Genomic DNA, 16,931 nt, shown 5'->3' on the forward strand with positions numbered 1-16,931 from the left:
CATGATTTCCCTCTGCAGATCTTGGGCATCCATCTTGGTGGTGGCACCTCAAGCCCCCCACATAGTGGCTTCTACTCTGTATGGCTTTGGGATGCCAGGTCTTCCTGGTGGAAAGCATAGGATGCACAGCTTGTATTATTTTTAGTTAAAATGAAAAGGAATTCAAATTGATCTTGTTTTGAATTCTGTGTCAGGATTTTATGAGTCCCTTTCAGTTAATTGAGGAAAAAAAACAAAAAACAAAAACAAAAAAACCTCAAGAAACTGCAAACCCAGAACTGGGAAATTTAATATAGGTTCACTGGCAAAATGTGTTAAAATTAACTATTGTGGAATCATAAAAGTCTGAGAACTTAAAGACACCTTTAGAAATTGTCTCAGCAAAACAGCTTAGTTCCAAATTGGTGGCCCTTAGTTCCAAATTGAGGTCTGGAGAGAATAGTAGTAACAACTCTTGAACATTTATATGGGGCTTCCTGGTCTACAAAGTGGTCCCAGACCCATGACCTAATTTAAGATAAAATGAATTTCCCAAGACTCCATTGTGAATTAGAGAGAGCAGACCTCATGCCAACCAGCTTCAGCTTTCATTCCTGTGTCTTGCTGTTGTTCTGAACAAGGCAATAACTTGACAACTTAAAACAAAAACTAAGACAAGGGCCTCCCCTGGTGGTGCAGGTGGTTGAGCGCAACACTGTGAAGCTGTCCACAGCCTCTTGCAGTGAGGGTGTGAGATACCCACATGGCAGCGAGATACCCACATGGCACAGCAGACCTCTCCTGTCTCACCCGCTGCTCCCCTCAGCAGTATATTTCAGTCAGTCTGCCTGTTCTGTTCTCTGCTCTGTCTCTTGTGAATCCTCTCACCCTCCTGCACATCTGGCCTGTACCCTGGTTCTTGTATGCATGAATAAATAAAAATCTTTAAAAAAAAAAAAGACAAAAAAAAAAGAAGTCACTTCACACAGTACACAATTTATAAGATACCTTAAGGTTATGGAACTTGGAGCCCCTGAAGTCTATAATCTTCACAGAGGAGAGGCAGTTTTCCAGATCTGATATGTGCTTGTGTCTGTCTTTGCCCTGCTTAATTAAAGAAGGTTAGAAACAGGTTCTTCAAACATGAATTCTTTAATGCACAACTTTGAGAACCTTAGCATCTCTTGTTCATTCATGCGTGAGAATGAATGAGCCATCCCAACAGCAGTTGGAAAAGAAAAAATAGTTGAAAGTCATTTCTGAGTCCTAGTCTGACCCCAGGATCACAGAATGCCAACCGTGGAGGCCAGAGGTCAGAGAGGATGTCTAGTCCAAACACTTCATTTTACTAATAACCGCCCCCAACACCACCCACACTGAGGCACCAAATGGTCATACAGCAAATTGATGGGCTCTAAGTCTCTATCACTACGTGGACTGATATAGCGTCCATTGCAGTTCTAAGTCTTCAAAACACTGGATTATAGGAGGCTAGCTTCAGAAAGTTCCTTTGATGTATTAGTTCAAATCCTTATTTAACAGATGAATGAATAAAGCTGAGTGTTAAAGGAACTGCCCAACACAAAAATTCTGCTAAGGAATATCAGAATATGCTAGAAACTAGTTTCCTTAGAATGGAGCCACCCATTTAAAATAAGTTATACTTGTTCTTATAATTTTTATTTTTAAGATACTAGTTAAAATTTTTATTACAAAAGTTAATAATGGTTATTAAGGAAAATTTGAAAAAATAAAGAGAAACAAAATAATGCCAGTTACCCATAATTCCTAACCAACCCCCCCCCCATAACCACCAAAAACATCTTTTTGGTTGTATTTATAATTAATTTTTAATGGTGTGATGTATATGACATTCTTTTGTAACTTGCTTTTTAAACTTAATATATTGTACCCTTTGTTTTTGGACTCATTCAATATTCTATTGCTACATCATGAATTATCACTTGAAAAGTTCATTTTACCGCCTAACCAAGATGATATCAAATAACAATGTCTAAGGCTTTCTGAAGCTGACTTGGCTATATTCCAAATGAACACTTATCACTTAATTTTTTAGCTTATCTGTTTTCTCAGGGTGCATTATGCTACGTATGGACTTAATGAGCTTGGTGGAAGTTAATCAACTTCGTGTTAGTGAGAAAAATAAGGCACAGCTTACCTGCCATTGCAGGCAGGTGCTCCCAGTGTGTCTGAATGAAGATCCTGTAAATGGTTTCAGAATGTGCTAGTGGTATGTGGCTGCTTTCTCTGGTAAGATTATGATACTGAAAAAGGAAACCTATGGGAGACTCACTAGCTTCCTTAGTAGCTAAGGAATCTTGGAGCCCGTTGGGGACCTTGTATAGCAATTGGTGCATAAATCTTTTGTTGATGTCTGAATCCTAGCAACTGCCTTTTGTGGAAATAAAAAAATTCCAGTAGCTAGTTGGAAGATAAAGAAGCTGAGGCAACAGTTGCAGCATTGAAGCTGTGGGGCGGTGGGCACAGCCCTCTCTCGTGAAGGGCACTATTGCTCTCCCTGAGTCTGACCAACCTCCTGACTGCCCAACATGCTGGTGGACACACCATTGAGGAGGGAGGCAAAGTCCCTGCAGAGGTTACCTTAACTCTTCTGAGTGACAGACCCACTTAATACCTTGTTTCTTCAGCCATGGCTAAGAGAAACCATGAGAAGCATTTGAGGGTATTTGAGGATATGGAGGATGAAGAAAAGTAGGAAGCCAAGGTTAATTCTGGGCTTGCAAAATTTTAGGGTGGAATGAAATTTGCAATAGGAAAGGGTGACATAGAACTGGAGTAAATGGATAAACAGGAATATGTCAACAGGAATATGAGTATTTGGGAGTGGTTGACAAAGAGTGTCCTTGACTCTGTGAAAACAGGCGAGACCTTTGAGAGCTCTGGTGAGAGGAAGGAAGGAGGCATGTGTGGTTCTGGTTCTGCTTCTGGTTCTGGAGCTACACGCTTGGATGAGCAGCACACTGTCAGCACTGAAACACACCCAGAATCAGACTGAGGCTGCTGGGGACAAATCCCTATTCTGCTGCTTTATGGCTGTGTGACCTCAGGCAAGTTATTGAACCTCTTTCAACCTCAGTTTCCCTATTTGCAAAACAGGGGTAATAATGTTACCTGTCTTGTTGGGTTGTTGTGGGATGAGTGAGTTAATATATGTAAACTATGACAGACATAAACAGACACATGTAAGTGGAAGTGGTGGTATCTTGGGAGAACACAGAGCCAGTCATTTCTTTTCTTCTGAAAACAGGAATGGGGTGTCGGGGTGTGGTCAGGCCTTCCTTCTGCCCACAGCAAACCAACTTGCCCCCGGCAGGAAAGGTTCAAGGACCAATGATTGTGACTTATAACACTTTAGTAAGAGACAGAACCAAGAATGAACTAAAAAAAAACCTACTAGAATTAATCCAACCAAGTTCCTCAGAAATAGAAGCGTATTTGTGGAGTCTGGTTGTGTGCTCTCATTAATTTTTCAGTGTTCCCCATATGCACGGCACTGATTGCAAACCAGGGCATAATGTTTGTGCAAGTTTACTTCATTGAGTGAGCTGTTTTCTAAACTGTATCAACTTATAAATTCAGAGTTGTAAAGCATCACAATATTAGGATTGCTTTGTTTTCTTTGCAGAGCTCATTAGCCACTAGCAATTAGCACTGTTTTGCTGCACATAATGGCAGCATTTGGCATGTTCTGCCCCCACTACTATGGAAATGATGATATTGTTTAAATCTCATGTGCCACCTGCCCTCACAAAGAGAAAAAGTGAAATAAAGACACTTCTGCCATGGCTTACTTTCTCAGCTACAGGTGGAGTAAGGAAAACAAAAATGACGACACACGTCACTCACCACTCCTCTCTTGGAGAAAGGCCATCTGGGTTTTTTGGATTCTGTAGGTGAAATGAAAATATATTAGTACTTTGAGTTATATTAGTTCTTTGAGTAACTACTGAGATCATTGCAGTGCTTTATAAAACCTGCTGTTTCAAATGGATCAAACAGAATCCAGCTTGCTTTTATTCTCCTTCTCTTGAGGATGCACAAAATGGAAATTCAAATTTATGAAGATGTGTGAGTGAAGCAAGGTTGGAAACTAAAGGCTGGCGTTCTTTTTGCTACCATCAGAGATAATGTCCAGTTTCTTTACCAGAGTATTGTTTCGCCTTCTTTTCTCCATCACTTGTGGAGAAATTTATAAAAAGTTAAAAAAAAAAAAGTTGAACATTTCATTGTGTCTTAACACTCTAGGAGTAAAAGGACTTCATTTTAATTCTACTCTAGCAGAAACCATTCCAGCATATGTGACTTCAATAGTCAGATGAAACATGGGGATGCAGAGACCCAATAATCCTCAGGTGAGTGGATCCCAGGCGCCTGCGTGGGGAACATCAACACGTGTCAGCAGTCTGTATGTGGGGACTCACTGGCTGCCTGCAAGAGTCCCTAGGAGTTGCTCTGAGTCCAGACAGAAGTCACTATCCAATAATAGCTTCTTAGGGTCATTGGGAAGTAAAGCTTAGATTCTGGTTTCTTGTATGTCATTTTTATCAACTCATGATGTTACCCAGGGAAAGCTGGGGATCACTCCTAGGTTTTGATCAAGGTATTCTGATCACCCAGTTTACAAAATGGGTGTCATAGAGTTATCCCCCATCTGTGAACTTCATCAGGAGACTGCATAACCCTTCAGTTCTACCTGTGTGTCATTGACTACATGCTTGGGCTTCAGGAACTTTCCCCTATCAAAGCCCTGGAATGCACCTGTCTATCTAATTCATTGACCTTTTTAAAAGGGAGATTAGGTGGAATTTCCCCTTGGGAAAATTCAATTTGACCATTCTTAGTCCCCAAATACTTGGTGGCAAATGTGTATGGCCAATTTGAACTGCAATCATTGGGATCTCTGATCTCTTCAGATTCTTCCCTCTGCTTTTCTAACTTTGGGGATAATTTTAGGGCTTTGGGAGAGCTTCACAAGTGGTCAGAAGGTTTAAACAAGTCTTTCTTGAATCCATAATCTTTTATTATTGATATGAAATATTGAGTTTTGCAGAATCAGAATCTTTCTCTACAATGTCTTTACCTGACGCCTGTGTACACCAAAGTTTACACCAGGATTTGGGAGCAGAGAACTATTCTGCTTCTTGAAAAGATGACATGGAGGGACCCTGGGCTTCTGGAGATGCCTTGAAGGTAAGTCTTTGGGAATCGCCCCATTTTTTTGAGCATTTCAACTCCACCTGGAGCTATTTTATGCTCTGTCTCTTCAGGTAAGGATTCTTTCATATAAAGGAGTCTCTTAAGAGCAAAACCTTAAAAAAAACTGACCAGAATAGAAAAACTTCAACTCTTGTTTTAGCTCTCAAGACTTTGATTTGCCCACCCTTGGAATCAAGGGGAATGAGCCATAATCATTGCTTTCTTTCAACCCATCTTCCACTGGGTTGAAGATGCACACAGACCTGTCAGGCTGCACCTTTTTATAAACATGGATCTGTTGTCACAGGGACTTCTGCCTCCACATGGTAGCACCCTGGCTGGAATACACCAGTGCCAGCATCTTCCAGGACTTGGGTGGAGGTAACTTTATAAAAATGATGAGGAAGCTGCCTACCAGCCTAGAAAGAACATTCTACCCCAAGATGGTGACTGTCCCCATTGCACTGCCCCCCCCCCAACCCGCTCTTGTATATGGAGCAAATTATTTGACAAGAGGACCTTTGGAGCAACAGTCTATACTTCAAGCATCTCTGTAAATGGAATGCCCGATGCCAAAACTGGTGTTCAGATTGCTCCAGTAACTCACGACAGATGCCTGTTCTAACTGGTGAGACACTTGTTCTAACTGGCCACACCAAATGTTCTCCTAGTTATCAAATATTCTGAAAATGCCCCCTGCTTATTACCCATATTTCCCATAGCAGGCCTATAGTGAAAGTATGATAATGAACGGACCTGAATTCAGCATCAGAAGTGGGTGGCACATGTAATCGGCAGCTCCATCTGACACCAGAAGGTCCCCGGGGAACATCTCAAGTCCAGGTAAGTTGAGCACCACAGAGCTTCGCCTGTGCTCGAAGAACCTGCACTCGAGAGATGAAAGGGGAGTGCTCAGAGCAGGAGGTGGCAGTTCCCCTTCCGACCACCCCACCATTCAGAGGTGAGTAGCCTGGTGTAGCTTTCCTGGGCAGGTCTTGGGGGGCAGGGGGGTGGGGTGGGGGGTGCGGGTAAGACAGGGCTATGACACATACGCCATGCATTTACTTGACAGTGTTCTGAGACTTCTTCACCGTTTATGATTTTAACTAACCCAAAGCAGAAGATCTCACCTAGAAATGCCAACACAAACATCCCTGGCTTGTTCCGACTGGGGAGGCTATTAGCCAGAAAACCCTTGAACACAAGAGTCTTTGCAAATCACACACCTCAGAGGTGCCCAGCACGCATGGGTGTGAGCCTCAGTGCCTCCTGACCCGAGGCTGGCAGTTTAAAGTCAACACTTGCTTATCTCAAAGAATAACGAGCACAAGTTTTTGGAAAAACTTAAACAGACCTATCTCCCATCTCAGTTTCTTCAACCCCATTTCTTGAAACTTCCTGTTGGTTAGTCAGTCACAAAATGAATGGCTGGCATAGCCAACAGAGTGGGAAGCAGCTCCAAAGCCACTAAGCATTTATTTGCTCAGTCAATTCCTGATAACATGTAACGGTGGAGATTTCCATTACTTCCCCATCAGCATCATTCAGTGTTCCGTTGGTCTATTTTGAGGGATGAGAGATGCAATTCCTTGTATTTATTTATTTATTGCTTTGTCAGTGCAAGAAACATGTCCTATCAGCACGGGGGTCGGCCGATGCTCTTTCGTAGACAACCCATTGCTACTGATGGTCACGAATGAATGAAGAAACCCCCCTCTGATGTCACCCTCGAAGTATTTTGCTTCATCAAGTAGTTTTGCAGATCCATACTCGCCTCTCCTCTGGACCCTAAACTCCTAGCTCTTGCTTTAAATTTAATAAGGACTCAATCAACATTTCTTGAGTAAATGGAACATGGACCAAACCACACACAGCCAGGGTCATCACTGGCATTTTCTTACACAAACTCCTGCAGAATATCGTCCAGTGACCGCTACCACTCACTCTTCTCCAAATTCACCCTGACTTCTTGCCTCCAGGCCTCAGCTCAGGTAGTTTCATCGTCCTACCTAGCTCCACTTAGCATGGCAAACTCATGTTCATCTTCAATTCCAGTTTAGACACCTGTTCTTCCTTTCTGATCCACTCAAGGGCTCGCTCCTCCCTCACCTGCTCCTTCTGTTCTCAGTGATGATTTCATGGAAGGCTCCGGCTGTGTCTTACATATCATAGAATCTAAGCGCCTTGCCTAGAACCTGACACAGCAGCTATTCAAATAAGCTCATTGAATAAATAGGCACACTGACTTATGGAGTGACACATACCTAGTTCCTCTCAAAGGAACTTGCTTTTTCATTCTAGGCCATAAGTGAATAATTATAAGCACAGACAATAGCAAAATGTAAGTCGAGTCCCTCCCCCTGCCTCATTAGAGATGGTTAAATGACCCCTCTTCTTTTCTCCCTTATCTGGGGTACCTTGTGACACAAGGCATTCATTAGAGAGCACTTAGGCTGTGTTTTAGAGTTCAGTTTACACAGACATAGCAGAAGGGACAATGGGTTTGCACAAAGATAGAGCTTGTGACCTTGGCTTTGTTGACTTGGTGCTTAAAACCCAGTGGTGCTCATTCTGGAAAGGTGGGCATTTTATATTTATTAGAAGAGGGTGAGGGTTAATAAAAATATCAAGAGTCATACAGCTGTAACCAGAGAGACCCAGGAAAACAATGAAAAGTACATCTGTGCACCCAGAAATGGAGACGAGGAAGGTGCGGAAGACCTGGTCCTACACACCCACTGCTTGGTGGTGGACTGGCTCTCTGGACCCTGTGCCACATCTGCAGGGCTGCACAGGTAGTTAGATTAATGATATTAATGCAAATAGTTCCAATGACTTCAGAATGACTTTTAATTTAATTATTGTTGGGGGAGGGGTTTTGATGATTCCAAACTGGTACCTTCTTTTGCTATTCCAAATATTAGGAATAAAAAATCCTTTATGCGTCTATAAAAATTGCATGCATGCAGAATCATTGCGTCCAGGTCTAGACTGATTATCTCTGGAAACAATCATTGTAATAAATTCAGAATTGCTCCCTTTTTCCTCCACACAAAATGCTGTGTGCATGGGGTAGCAGTGTCTTGTTGAAGAGGGTAGGAAAGAGAATTTTTTGTTAGTTTAATTTCCTCATAGGGAGATGAAGGTTGGAAATGAACTAATAACAAATGCTAAATGTTTGGGGTGTGGCCGACAGCCCATTGTCTTGGTGTAAGTACAGAATAACTTTACACTGCCTTTTATTTGTTTGGAAAAATCACAATTAAACAAACATCATTGAGAAATGCCTTTTTTTTTTTTTTTGGTTTGATGATTGCTAGCCTGGTTCTTTGCTTCATTAGAAAATTCTGGACCTAGGATATTGTATAACTAGGCACCTGTCCTAGACTTTGCAGCCCCCTTGGGCTTGCCAGCTGCCTCCCCCCTACCCCATTCAGAAACCCCAACTCAGCCCCACTTTCACTAACCCTGAGTTGCGTTGCCCCAGGCTGGTCAAATCCGAGGGGACTAGTCCCATGGCTGCTGGAGTGGCTGCGTCTCCCTTCTGGTACCAGAAAGTCATCTTATTCTGTTCTCTGCTGAAGATCCAAAGGCCCGTGGTGTGGGCTGGGGTGGCAACCATTTCAAGAATCCAGAGAATTCTCCCACTGCTGACAGGCTGCACACCCATGAGTCAACACCAACAATGAGCCTTCTCTCGATGGTGCCAGAAAAGTTTCTGGCTGTGGAAAATGTGTCCCCCAGTGGACCTCAAATGCATACACTTTGCAAGGAATAGATTGATCTTCTTGACTATTATTCTAATTTAAAATCAGCTGATGTTTACTGAGCACCAATTCTTACTAGACACTATGCACAAGTCTTTCCATGCATTATCATATTGATTTTCACAAGCAGCCTATGAAGTGGAAATTACTGTTCTCATTTTATTTTTATTTATTTATTTATTTATTTAATTTAAATAATAAATTTTATTTTTATATTCCCCCATACAACTGCACATGCCCCATTTTAGAATGAAGCTGAGGCTTAGAGAGATAAAGAACTCACTTAAGGTCTCATTGTTAGTGAACAGAAGACCCAGAATTCAAAATTCAAATATGCAAATTTGCCTCCAAAAAGACTTGTAAATGGAAGAGGATACTAATCCGTTTTAAAGCAAGGTATGTGGTTTTTTTTTTTTTTCTTCTCAAATTGATGTAATAATGGCTATCACTTTAGGTGAAAGAGGAACGCAGCAGGTTAAATGAAAGCTCCTTCCCTCTCCCCACCCAAGATATTTCCACAGTCCTAAAAGAACTAACAGAATGGAACAGACCAAAGAACCTGTATGGTGGGTGAAGGGAAGGACCACAGCCTGCTAATTCCCAGGTACAAATTTTAGTGAAAAATAATGAAAAAGGCTAGAGAATATGGGAGGGAGTGATGTATGCCCATTCATGACAGGAACCCCCAATCTGCACTCAGTTGTTTTCCCCAGGACTCTGCTCACTCAGACTGCTTTCTGGGTGTGCTTTGATTCTGTCTCTAATAAACATTTTTTTGCTTTACTTAGATGTGGCTTGGCTTTGAATTGTCTCACAAGTCACTCAAGGACTCATGAATCCAGGAATCCAAAGATGATGAATTTTGGAGTTCAGGAATCCAAAACCAGAGAACAGACCCAGCTGAGCCCAGCTGAGATCAACTGACCACCAGTGGACAAAGATTTATAGAAACAGTAGCGAGTTGTTGTTTTAAATGACTGAGATTAGTTTGTTAGGCAGCCACAGCTAACTGATACATGAACCCCATAATCTGCATTTTCTTATGGCTTTGTGATTATCCTCTACCTTTGTTCATACATTTAGATCAACTGGGCTTCAAATCAATAAAGACTGCGTAGAATGATCTCATCCCACCAATTATGAATAGCAAGCTCTTGTTTGAGTACAGAAGTCCAATAAGAAAAGTAACTGATATTCCATTCCTAGGAGTTTACCCAAAGGACACAAAAACACTAATTTGAAAGGAAACCTGCGCCCCTGTGTTTATTGCAGCACCAATTACAATAGCCAAGCTATGGAAACAAACTAAATGCCCCCAAAACAAATGAATGGATCAAGAAGATATGGTTCATGGAATATTACTCAGCATTCAAAATAGATAAACACATGCAATTTGCAGCAACATGGATGGCGCTGGAAGGGATCATGCTCAGCAAAATAAGCCAGAAAGAAAAAGAAAAATTCCGGATGGTCTCACTCATAGCAGGAATCTAGAAAACTTAAATAAGGGACCAGGAAAATGAATAGCTATAAGAAAGTGAAAATCAAAATCAACAAAAAACTATGAACCAGAGACACTTTTTGGGGGGTTGGGGCCGGGAGGGGAGGGATTGGGGTCAGAATGGGGGGGGGTTGCAATTGTATGGGGAATATAAAAATAAAATTTATATATATATATAAAAGAAGATATGGTTCACAAATACAATACAACACTACTCAGTGATCAAAGAAGATAAACCCATGCAATTTGCAGCAACTGGATGGAGCTGGAAGGGATTATGCTAAGTGAATTAAGTCAGAAGGAAAAAAAAAGTAAAGTATCCAGTGGGTGAATTCACTAATAGGTGGGGCCTAGGAAAACCAAACAAAGGGTCAGGAAAAAGACAAAACTTGCAAGCTGACCATAGCCTTGAGGCAACAGCAGGGGCTGGGGAGAGAGAGAGGTGCAAAGGGAAGGGAAGAGCACAGGAAACTATGGTGATGGTTCATGGTTACCTTGGAGGTGGGAGAACTATCTGGGCTACATCTGAGAGGAAAGCAATGATATAAGAAAATAAATAAATTGGGCCTCCCTGGTGGCACAAGGGGTTAAGACACAGCACCTTGAATCTATCCACAGGCAGCCACTGCAGCATGGCTTTGATTCCCAGCCACAGAGGTGAAGCCCACATGGCGCAGCAGACCTCTCCTGCCTCACCCGCTGCTCCCCTCAGCAGTGTATTTCAGTAGATCCGCCTGTTCTGTTCCCCACTCTGTCTCTGGTGAATCCTCTCACCCCCCTGCATCTCTGGCCTGTACCCCAGTTCTTGTATGCATAAATAAAAAAAAAATCTTTAAAAAAAGAAAATAAATTATAAAATAGAAAAGTAATGATTCCCCGTGAGTTCTTCTGTTACTTTCCAAGTGAGATGAGGGTTCAGCTACCAATCCTTCATGCTGGGTGGATGAAATCACGCCTGGCTCTTTCCTGGGCTGTCATAGTGTAACAGGGTGGTCCCCAGGAAAGGGGGAGGTTCCAGGTTCCCTGCCCCACCCAAAAGGAGGATGGAGCTGAGCAGGGAGAGAAGAAGCTGCAGAGGAGACTGAGGAAGGAAGGAAGCAGGATGGAGATCCAGGAGGAGACCTGGAGGAGGCACATGGAGCCTAGAGACACGTGAAGAAACTGCGCTTGCCTTTTGGTCATGGACTGGGTGACACAGATGTGGGTGAGACCCGTGGGGAGGTGACAATGGCAGCTTTTATCTTGATGTTGATTTTGCTCTTTTCCTTCCGGGCTTGTCTGGTTGTTTCTGACCCTTTTCTGCGGGTCCCCACTGGAAGATGCTTTGTACTTGTGGCAGGCTTTGGGGCCTTGCCTCTGGGCCATTCCCATATGGATGGACTTTTACCCACGAGGGGACGGGTAACTTTGGGTGCTTGATTTAGAAACTAGATTCTTTGCCTTTCCTGTATTGTTTATCAATTGTATTAAAGTTTCTTCCCATTAAAGTTTCATATGTTTTGTGTTGATGCGGCGGATGGCAGAACCTATTTAGAGCGGGCAGGTTTCGGGGGTTCTGGGGTGCACCTCTCCCTGCCCTGTAACAATAGAAGCTTTCACCCTTAGAAGGGGTGGCAAATCCACAGAAGGGGTGGCAAATCCACTGCCCCAACCTGGAGACCCCACTCAAATTTCAGAACTGGCTTCTGAAGTGACACATGCCACCTGCATTCGAGAGAGGGTCACGTTCTGTCAACGGGCATCTTACATCTGAACACCTTTCTTGTTCCTTTTATCTGTGTCCTCTGAATTTCTCTTTGAAAAGCTGTTGAATGTTTCTGGCCTTTCCATTTCCTCTGCCTGACAAAATCTATTACCAAGTGGGTGCTAATTAAGTCACAGGCCAAGTTATTGGCATTTCAAAATGAAGACCAGGACAGCCTGCGGCTGTCAGATCCTCCTGAAAGAGTCACAGCAAAATGCTTTGGTCTTAAAGGAGACTCTTGAAATTAGGACTCTTTCGCCCATAAACATGAAGGATAATCCGGGGGTTGTAAAATAAAATGCCCTTATTAACAGCTTTGCTGTATCAGAGCAGAAATAAAGATATAAAAGTAGAGTGTCAACAGATTTTATAGCATTGGAAAGAATGAAGACATACACACCTGGACAGAGGCGGTTCTTCTCTCTGAAATAAATTGAAAATATATACAGTTTAGTTTTGTTTAAGTGCATTCCAAATTCCAAAGTAGACATCATGAAATGAGAGGTAATTGGTATTCCCATCTAGAATATTTCAGATTTTTCTTTTTTGGGAGGAGGGGGAAAGGAAGATTAGAAATCTGAATAATTGGGCCTCCCAGGTGGTGCAAGGGGTTAAGCACCACACTGTGAAGCAATCTGCAGCCTTTGTAACACGAGTTCGATCCCCAGCCTGCCAGGGAGCATCCTACATGGTGCAGCCAACCTCTCCTGTCTCGCCCGCTGCTCCCCTCAGCAGTGTATTTCGTCAGTCTGCCTGTTCTGTTCCCCATTCTGTCTCTGGTGAATCCTCTCACCCTCCCCCACTTGCATCTCTGGCCTATACCCCAGCTCTTGTATGCATAAATAAATAAATCTTTAAAAAATAAAAAGAAATCTGAATAATTTGCTCTTTTTCCCCTTTGAAACCAGTCAATACAGGTGCTCTTCAAATGGTGTGTGTTTGCAAAAGGGTCACTTTCCTTACTATCTGATGCTTGACAGATCATCTGAAGCCTGACCTCAGGGGGCTCTTTTTTAAATGCCTTCCAGGTGAGCTAGACCTCCAATCTACTTTTCCAGACAGCTGTACGCCATTTACTTAAATAGTGTGTGTCTCCTCAACAAGCCCTTTCGGTGCTCCCATCACAAGACCCTTGGCCTTGGGATAATGAGGCAGCCTTGCCATTTATTCTGTTTGGTTCACAGAGGGAGAGGCAGGGGGCTTTGAGTGTGTTTTACCTGAGGCGTAGGGGACCGTGGTGTGAGACTGGGCAGTGACTGGCCTCCAGTCCCTGGGAGAGAGGCCTGGGGGAGGGACCCCTCATTGATGGATGGAGATTCTGGAGGGGCATGCTCCTCAGCGGGCCCTGTTTGGGGCTGGAAAAGGTCAGCAGCATTGAGGGCACTATCAGCGTCCAGAGGCACTTTCGGAGTCCAGTCCACTTTTGTCCTCACAGGCGAAGAGAGGTTGAAAGAATCCTGTAGGCTTCCAGGTAGGCTTTGGGATAAGAAATGCGAGGAGACTGCAGGCGCCTTCCAGCTTCCCCAGGTGGGCACTTTGAACGTCTCTTGCTGAGACAGTGAGCGCGAAGTACCACAGCCACTGTTCCTTAATCTCCTCAAAGTGGGAGAGGTGGAAATTCGGCTCGGGGCTTGCCTGTCAAAGTGGAGCAGATTCCCCTGGTTCTCACAGTGCTGCTCAGAGGAGATACCCAGGTGGGTCTTGCAGTCTTGGGATTGTTCCTCTGGCTGGGGTGACTCTGTCTTCTCCATGCAGCTACAAGGTTGTGTTTCTGGAAGCTTCCAGGGAACCCTGTTGGAGTTGCTGTTCTCCTGATCACACAGGGCTGGTTGAGTCTCCTCATCCAATAGTAAGTCTTTCTCTGGTCTGTCCTTGTCCTTCCCCAGAGGATGATTATTAGCAGGTTGTTGCATCTTAAGTCAGGAAGAGTGGACTGTGGAATCTGTTACAAATGAGGGAGACTGAGCTGAGAAAAAATGGTCTGAAATTTCACATAAAAACTTCTAAATCAGAAAGATAGAACCTAGTTAACATTAAGCTCCCCCATGTCTTGAAGATAATTAATGTGAAGTCCAGACTTCCATTTAAATAATTAAACAATGAAATTTGTTTAAGGATTTTAAAAGTTCTGGTGACCTAAGAGCCTTCTCAGAAGTCACGTAGTCCATCACCTGTAGAATATTCCACTTTAAGAGAATCAAACATACAAAATATTTCCCTTAATTCTGCCTTATTTAATTAATTTTAGCATTTTTGATGTATTCCAGGAATGTAAGAATAAGGAAAACAAGGCCTTTTCCCTCCAGGTTTAAATTATAGAATAAGACATGGTTTCGAGAGATATTGATGTGAAATATTTGGCAAAAAAACTTTCTAGATTTTATCACTCCTTATGTTTTCGAAAAATAACTTGCAAGTTTGAAAAGAAAAACCCAGATGTCGCCCAGATGCCCTGACTCTCATGAGTAGAGGTGTTTTCTAGGATTCACTAACGCAGAACTACCTCCCAGTGAAGCTCTTTTCACACTCAAGCAAAACTGATTTTATCATTTGACAACTTGATTCAAGGTGACATGTAAATGATTTATTGATGTCTATTGCGTAGTCTCCCATATGTGGGAAGGTGCTGATCCTTACCCATGCCATCAATTACTGCCTAAGAGTCAGTTCTTGATTACTTACAGACCTGGTGTGGAACAGATCAGGTAGCCGCCTTCCCTTGCCAAGGGCAGCATGGAAGGTGCTTTTAAACTTTGCGTCACTTCTTTGTGGATGGATGTTTAGTAACCGACCTCCTATTCTGAGATCTCCAATACTCATTTCGACAAATCCATAATTCCAAAGTGAAACTCAGCAATCTACAGCTCACTGCTAAGGAACACATGTGGATGGCCAAATTCTCAGGGTAGCCACTAATTTACCTTTTCAGTGCTGCATAATTTTAACTGTACTGGCAACACCTTTTGGTGGAACTTTTTCTACAGTGTATTCTCAACTTCCTCCATTTGATCATGGAGAACAGCAAATGCTAGCCAATAAACCTTTCTTTTCTCGTTGACCTGACCTCCTTAGACTGATTATCCCTCATAGTACAAGTGAAATATGATGATTTATTGACCAGAGTTAACTGTGATTCTGTGGAGAATATAATAATTGTTAAAAGTTTCTATAGCATGATTATTTGACCCAAAGCCAATAGCCCCACCCTGATGTACTCCCTAATTTTTACTTGTTTCTCATTCTGTTACAGGGCAGGAGAAGGGGCACCTGACCGCCAAACCTGCCTGCTCTAAATAGGTTCTGCCAACCGCTCCATTAATACAAAACGTACTCTAGTGTGTAAGACCTTTCATAGAAATTAACTTTAATACAATTAGTGTGCAATGAGAACAGAAGGGAGAGAATAGCTAAAATAGTTTCCACATGAAACACACAAACTTACCCGTGCCCTGGTGAGTAAATGCCCAGCCAAACAGGGTTGGCCCAAAGCAGGACCGCTGAGGCCCAAAAGTCTATTGGGGACCCATAGGAAAGAGACAGAAGGGGCCAGGCAAGTCTGGCAGGAAAAGAGCAAAATCAAAATACAAGTCACAGTAAAGGCTGCCATTGTCAGCCTCCCCATGGGACTCTCACCCATATCTCTGTCTCTTTCAAGGGTCTCCTTCCATGTCCCCCTGGTCCCTGGTGCAAGTCTAAGGCTGAGAAGAAAGTGTAGCTTCTTCACGTCTCCCTGCTTCATGTGCCTCCTCCAGGTCTCCCTGATATCTTTCCTTCTTCCTTCTAGTCTTTTCTAGCTTCACCTCCCTGCCCAGCTCCACCTTCCTGAGGGTGAGGCAGGGAACCTGGAACCTCCCCTACCCTGGGGATTACACGGTTACAGTTCTAGTTTGTGTACTGGCTTATGGCAGCCACTCTTTTCCCTTTGTTTCCCCTGATCTGTTTTGCAAGTGGAAGTCCAACAACCTTGCGGAGCAATAGGTAGAGATGTAGTCTAACCAGTAAAGAGAAGCCTCAATGTTATGGCATTGTCATGGCTGTGAGATTGATCTTAGGGACTTCATGTTCCATTATATTCACTCTGCTACTGTCATCTGGTTTAAGGCCAAATGAAAATAATAATAGTTTTAGACTGATTTTTAGATTGGAGACTTGCTGCAGGAGCTTCTCAGATATCAAGTGAAGTCAGTTCAAACTTACCTGCATTAAAAATCTGAAATTCTTAATTTTGTGTTTGCTTTAATATTTTGAGCTGAGAACTCAAGTGTTACAGAACTTTCTTTACATGTAGAACTAATATGCATGAGGTGCTCTTATTGGGGGAGTAGGCGGGTGAGTGTAATGCCAGGAAAAAGAATGTTACATTTTAATTAAGGAGGGTGGATTTGGTTTTGCTTTTAGTTTGGTAATTTCTGATTGTTGCTATAAGTGTTATTAAAAAACATTTAAAGAACAAAAATTCATGAAATTATAGATCCAATCGGTTTTATTAATGATTCTTGAATCAGGCAGCATTCCATCTAGATACTGGCAAGGGTTAGTAATATGACGGGTATTTAGAGACAGAGGGTGGGGAAGGTTATCAGCAAAGGAAATATTTCTGTTAAAGCCATCTTCCCTTAGGGAAAGGCGGGGGATCTTATCATGCAGATGATCTCACTGGTTCTAACTAGGAAACTCCTGATTGATTGGTTCAGGATCACCC

The 16,931-nt window shown here is 42.8% G+C and overlaps 1 protein-coding gene across 1 annotated transcript in view; it reads right to left on the reverse strand.

The window, feature by feature from the left end:
* PLEKHG7 (pleckstrin homology and RhoGEF domain containing G7) overlaps positions 1-14,142 on the reverse strand; it is a gene marked incomplete at both ends in the record, with an annotated part of 38,988 nt that extends 24,846 nt beyond the window's left edge. Inside the window, 6 exons of the mRNA XM_084255966.1 lie at positions 988-1,083; positions 3,868-3,908; positions 5,974-6,153; positions 6,270-6,394; positions 8,685-8,875; positions 13,447-14,142. Of these exons, the coding sequence (XP_084112092.1) occupies positions 988-1,083; positions 3,868-3,908; positions 5,974-6,153; positions 6,270-6,394; positions 8,685-8,875; positions 13,447-14,142 (1,329 nt within the window). The remainder of the gene's footprint in view (positions 1-987; positions 1,084-3,867; positions 3,909-5,973; positions 6,154-6,269; positions 6,395-8,684; positions 8,876-13,446) is intronic.
* Between the last annotated feature and the right edge of the window lie 2,789 nt (positions 14,143-16,931).

Source organism: Talpa europaea (assembly GCF_964194135.1).
Source record: "Talpa europaea genome assembly, chromosome: 15".
NCBI lineage: Eukaryota > Metazoa > Chordata > Mammalia > Eulipotyphla > Talpidae > Talpa > Talpa europaea.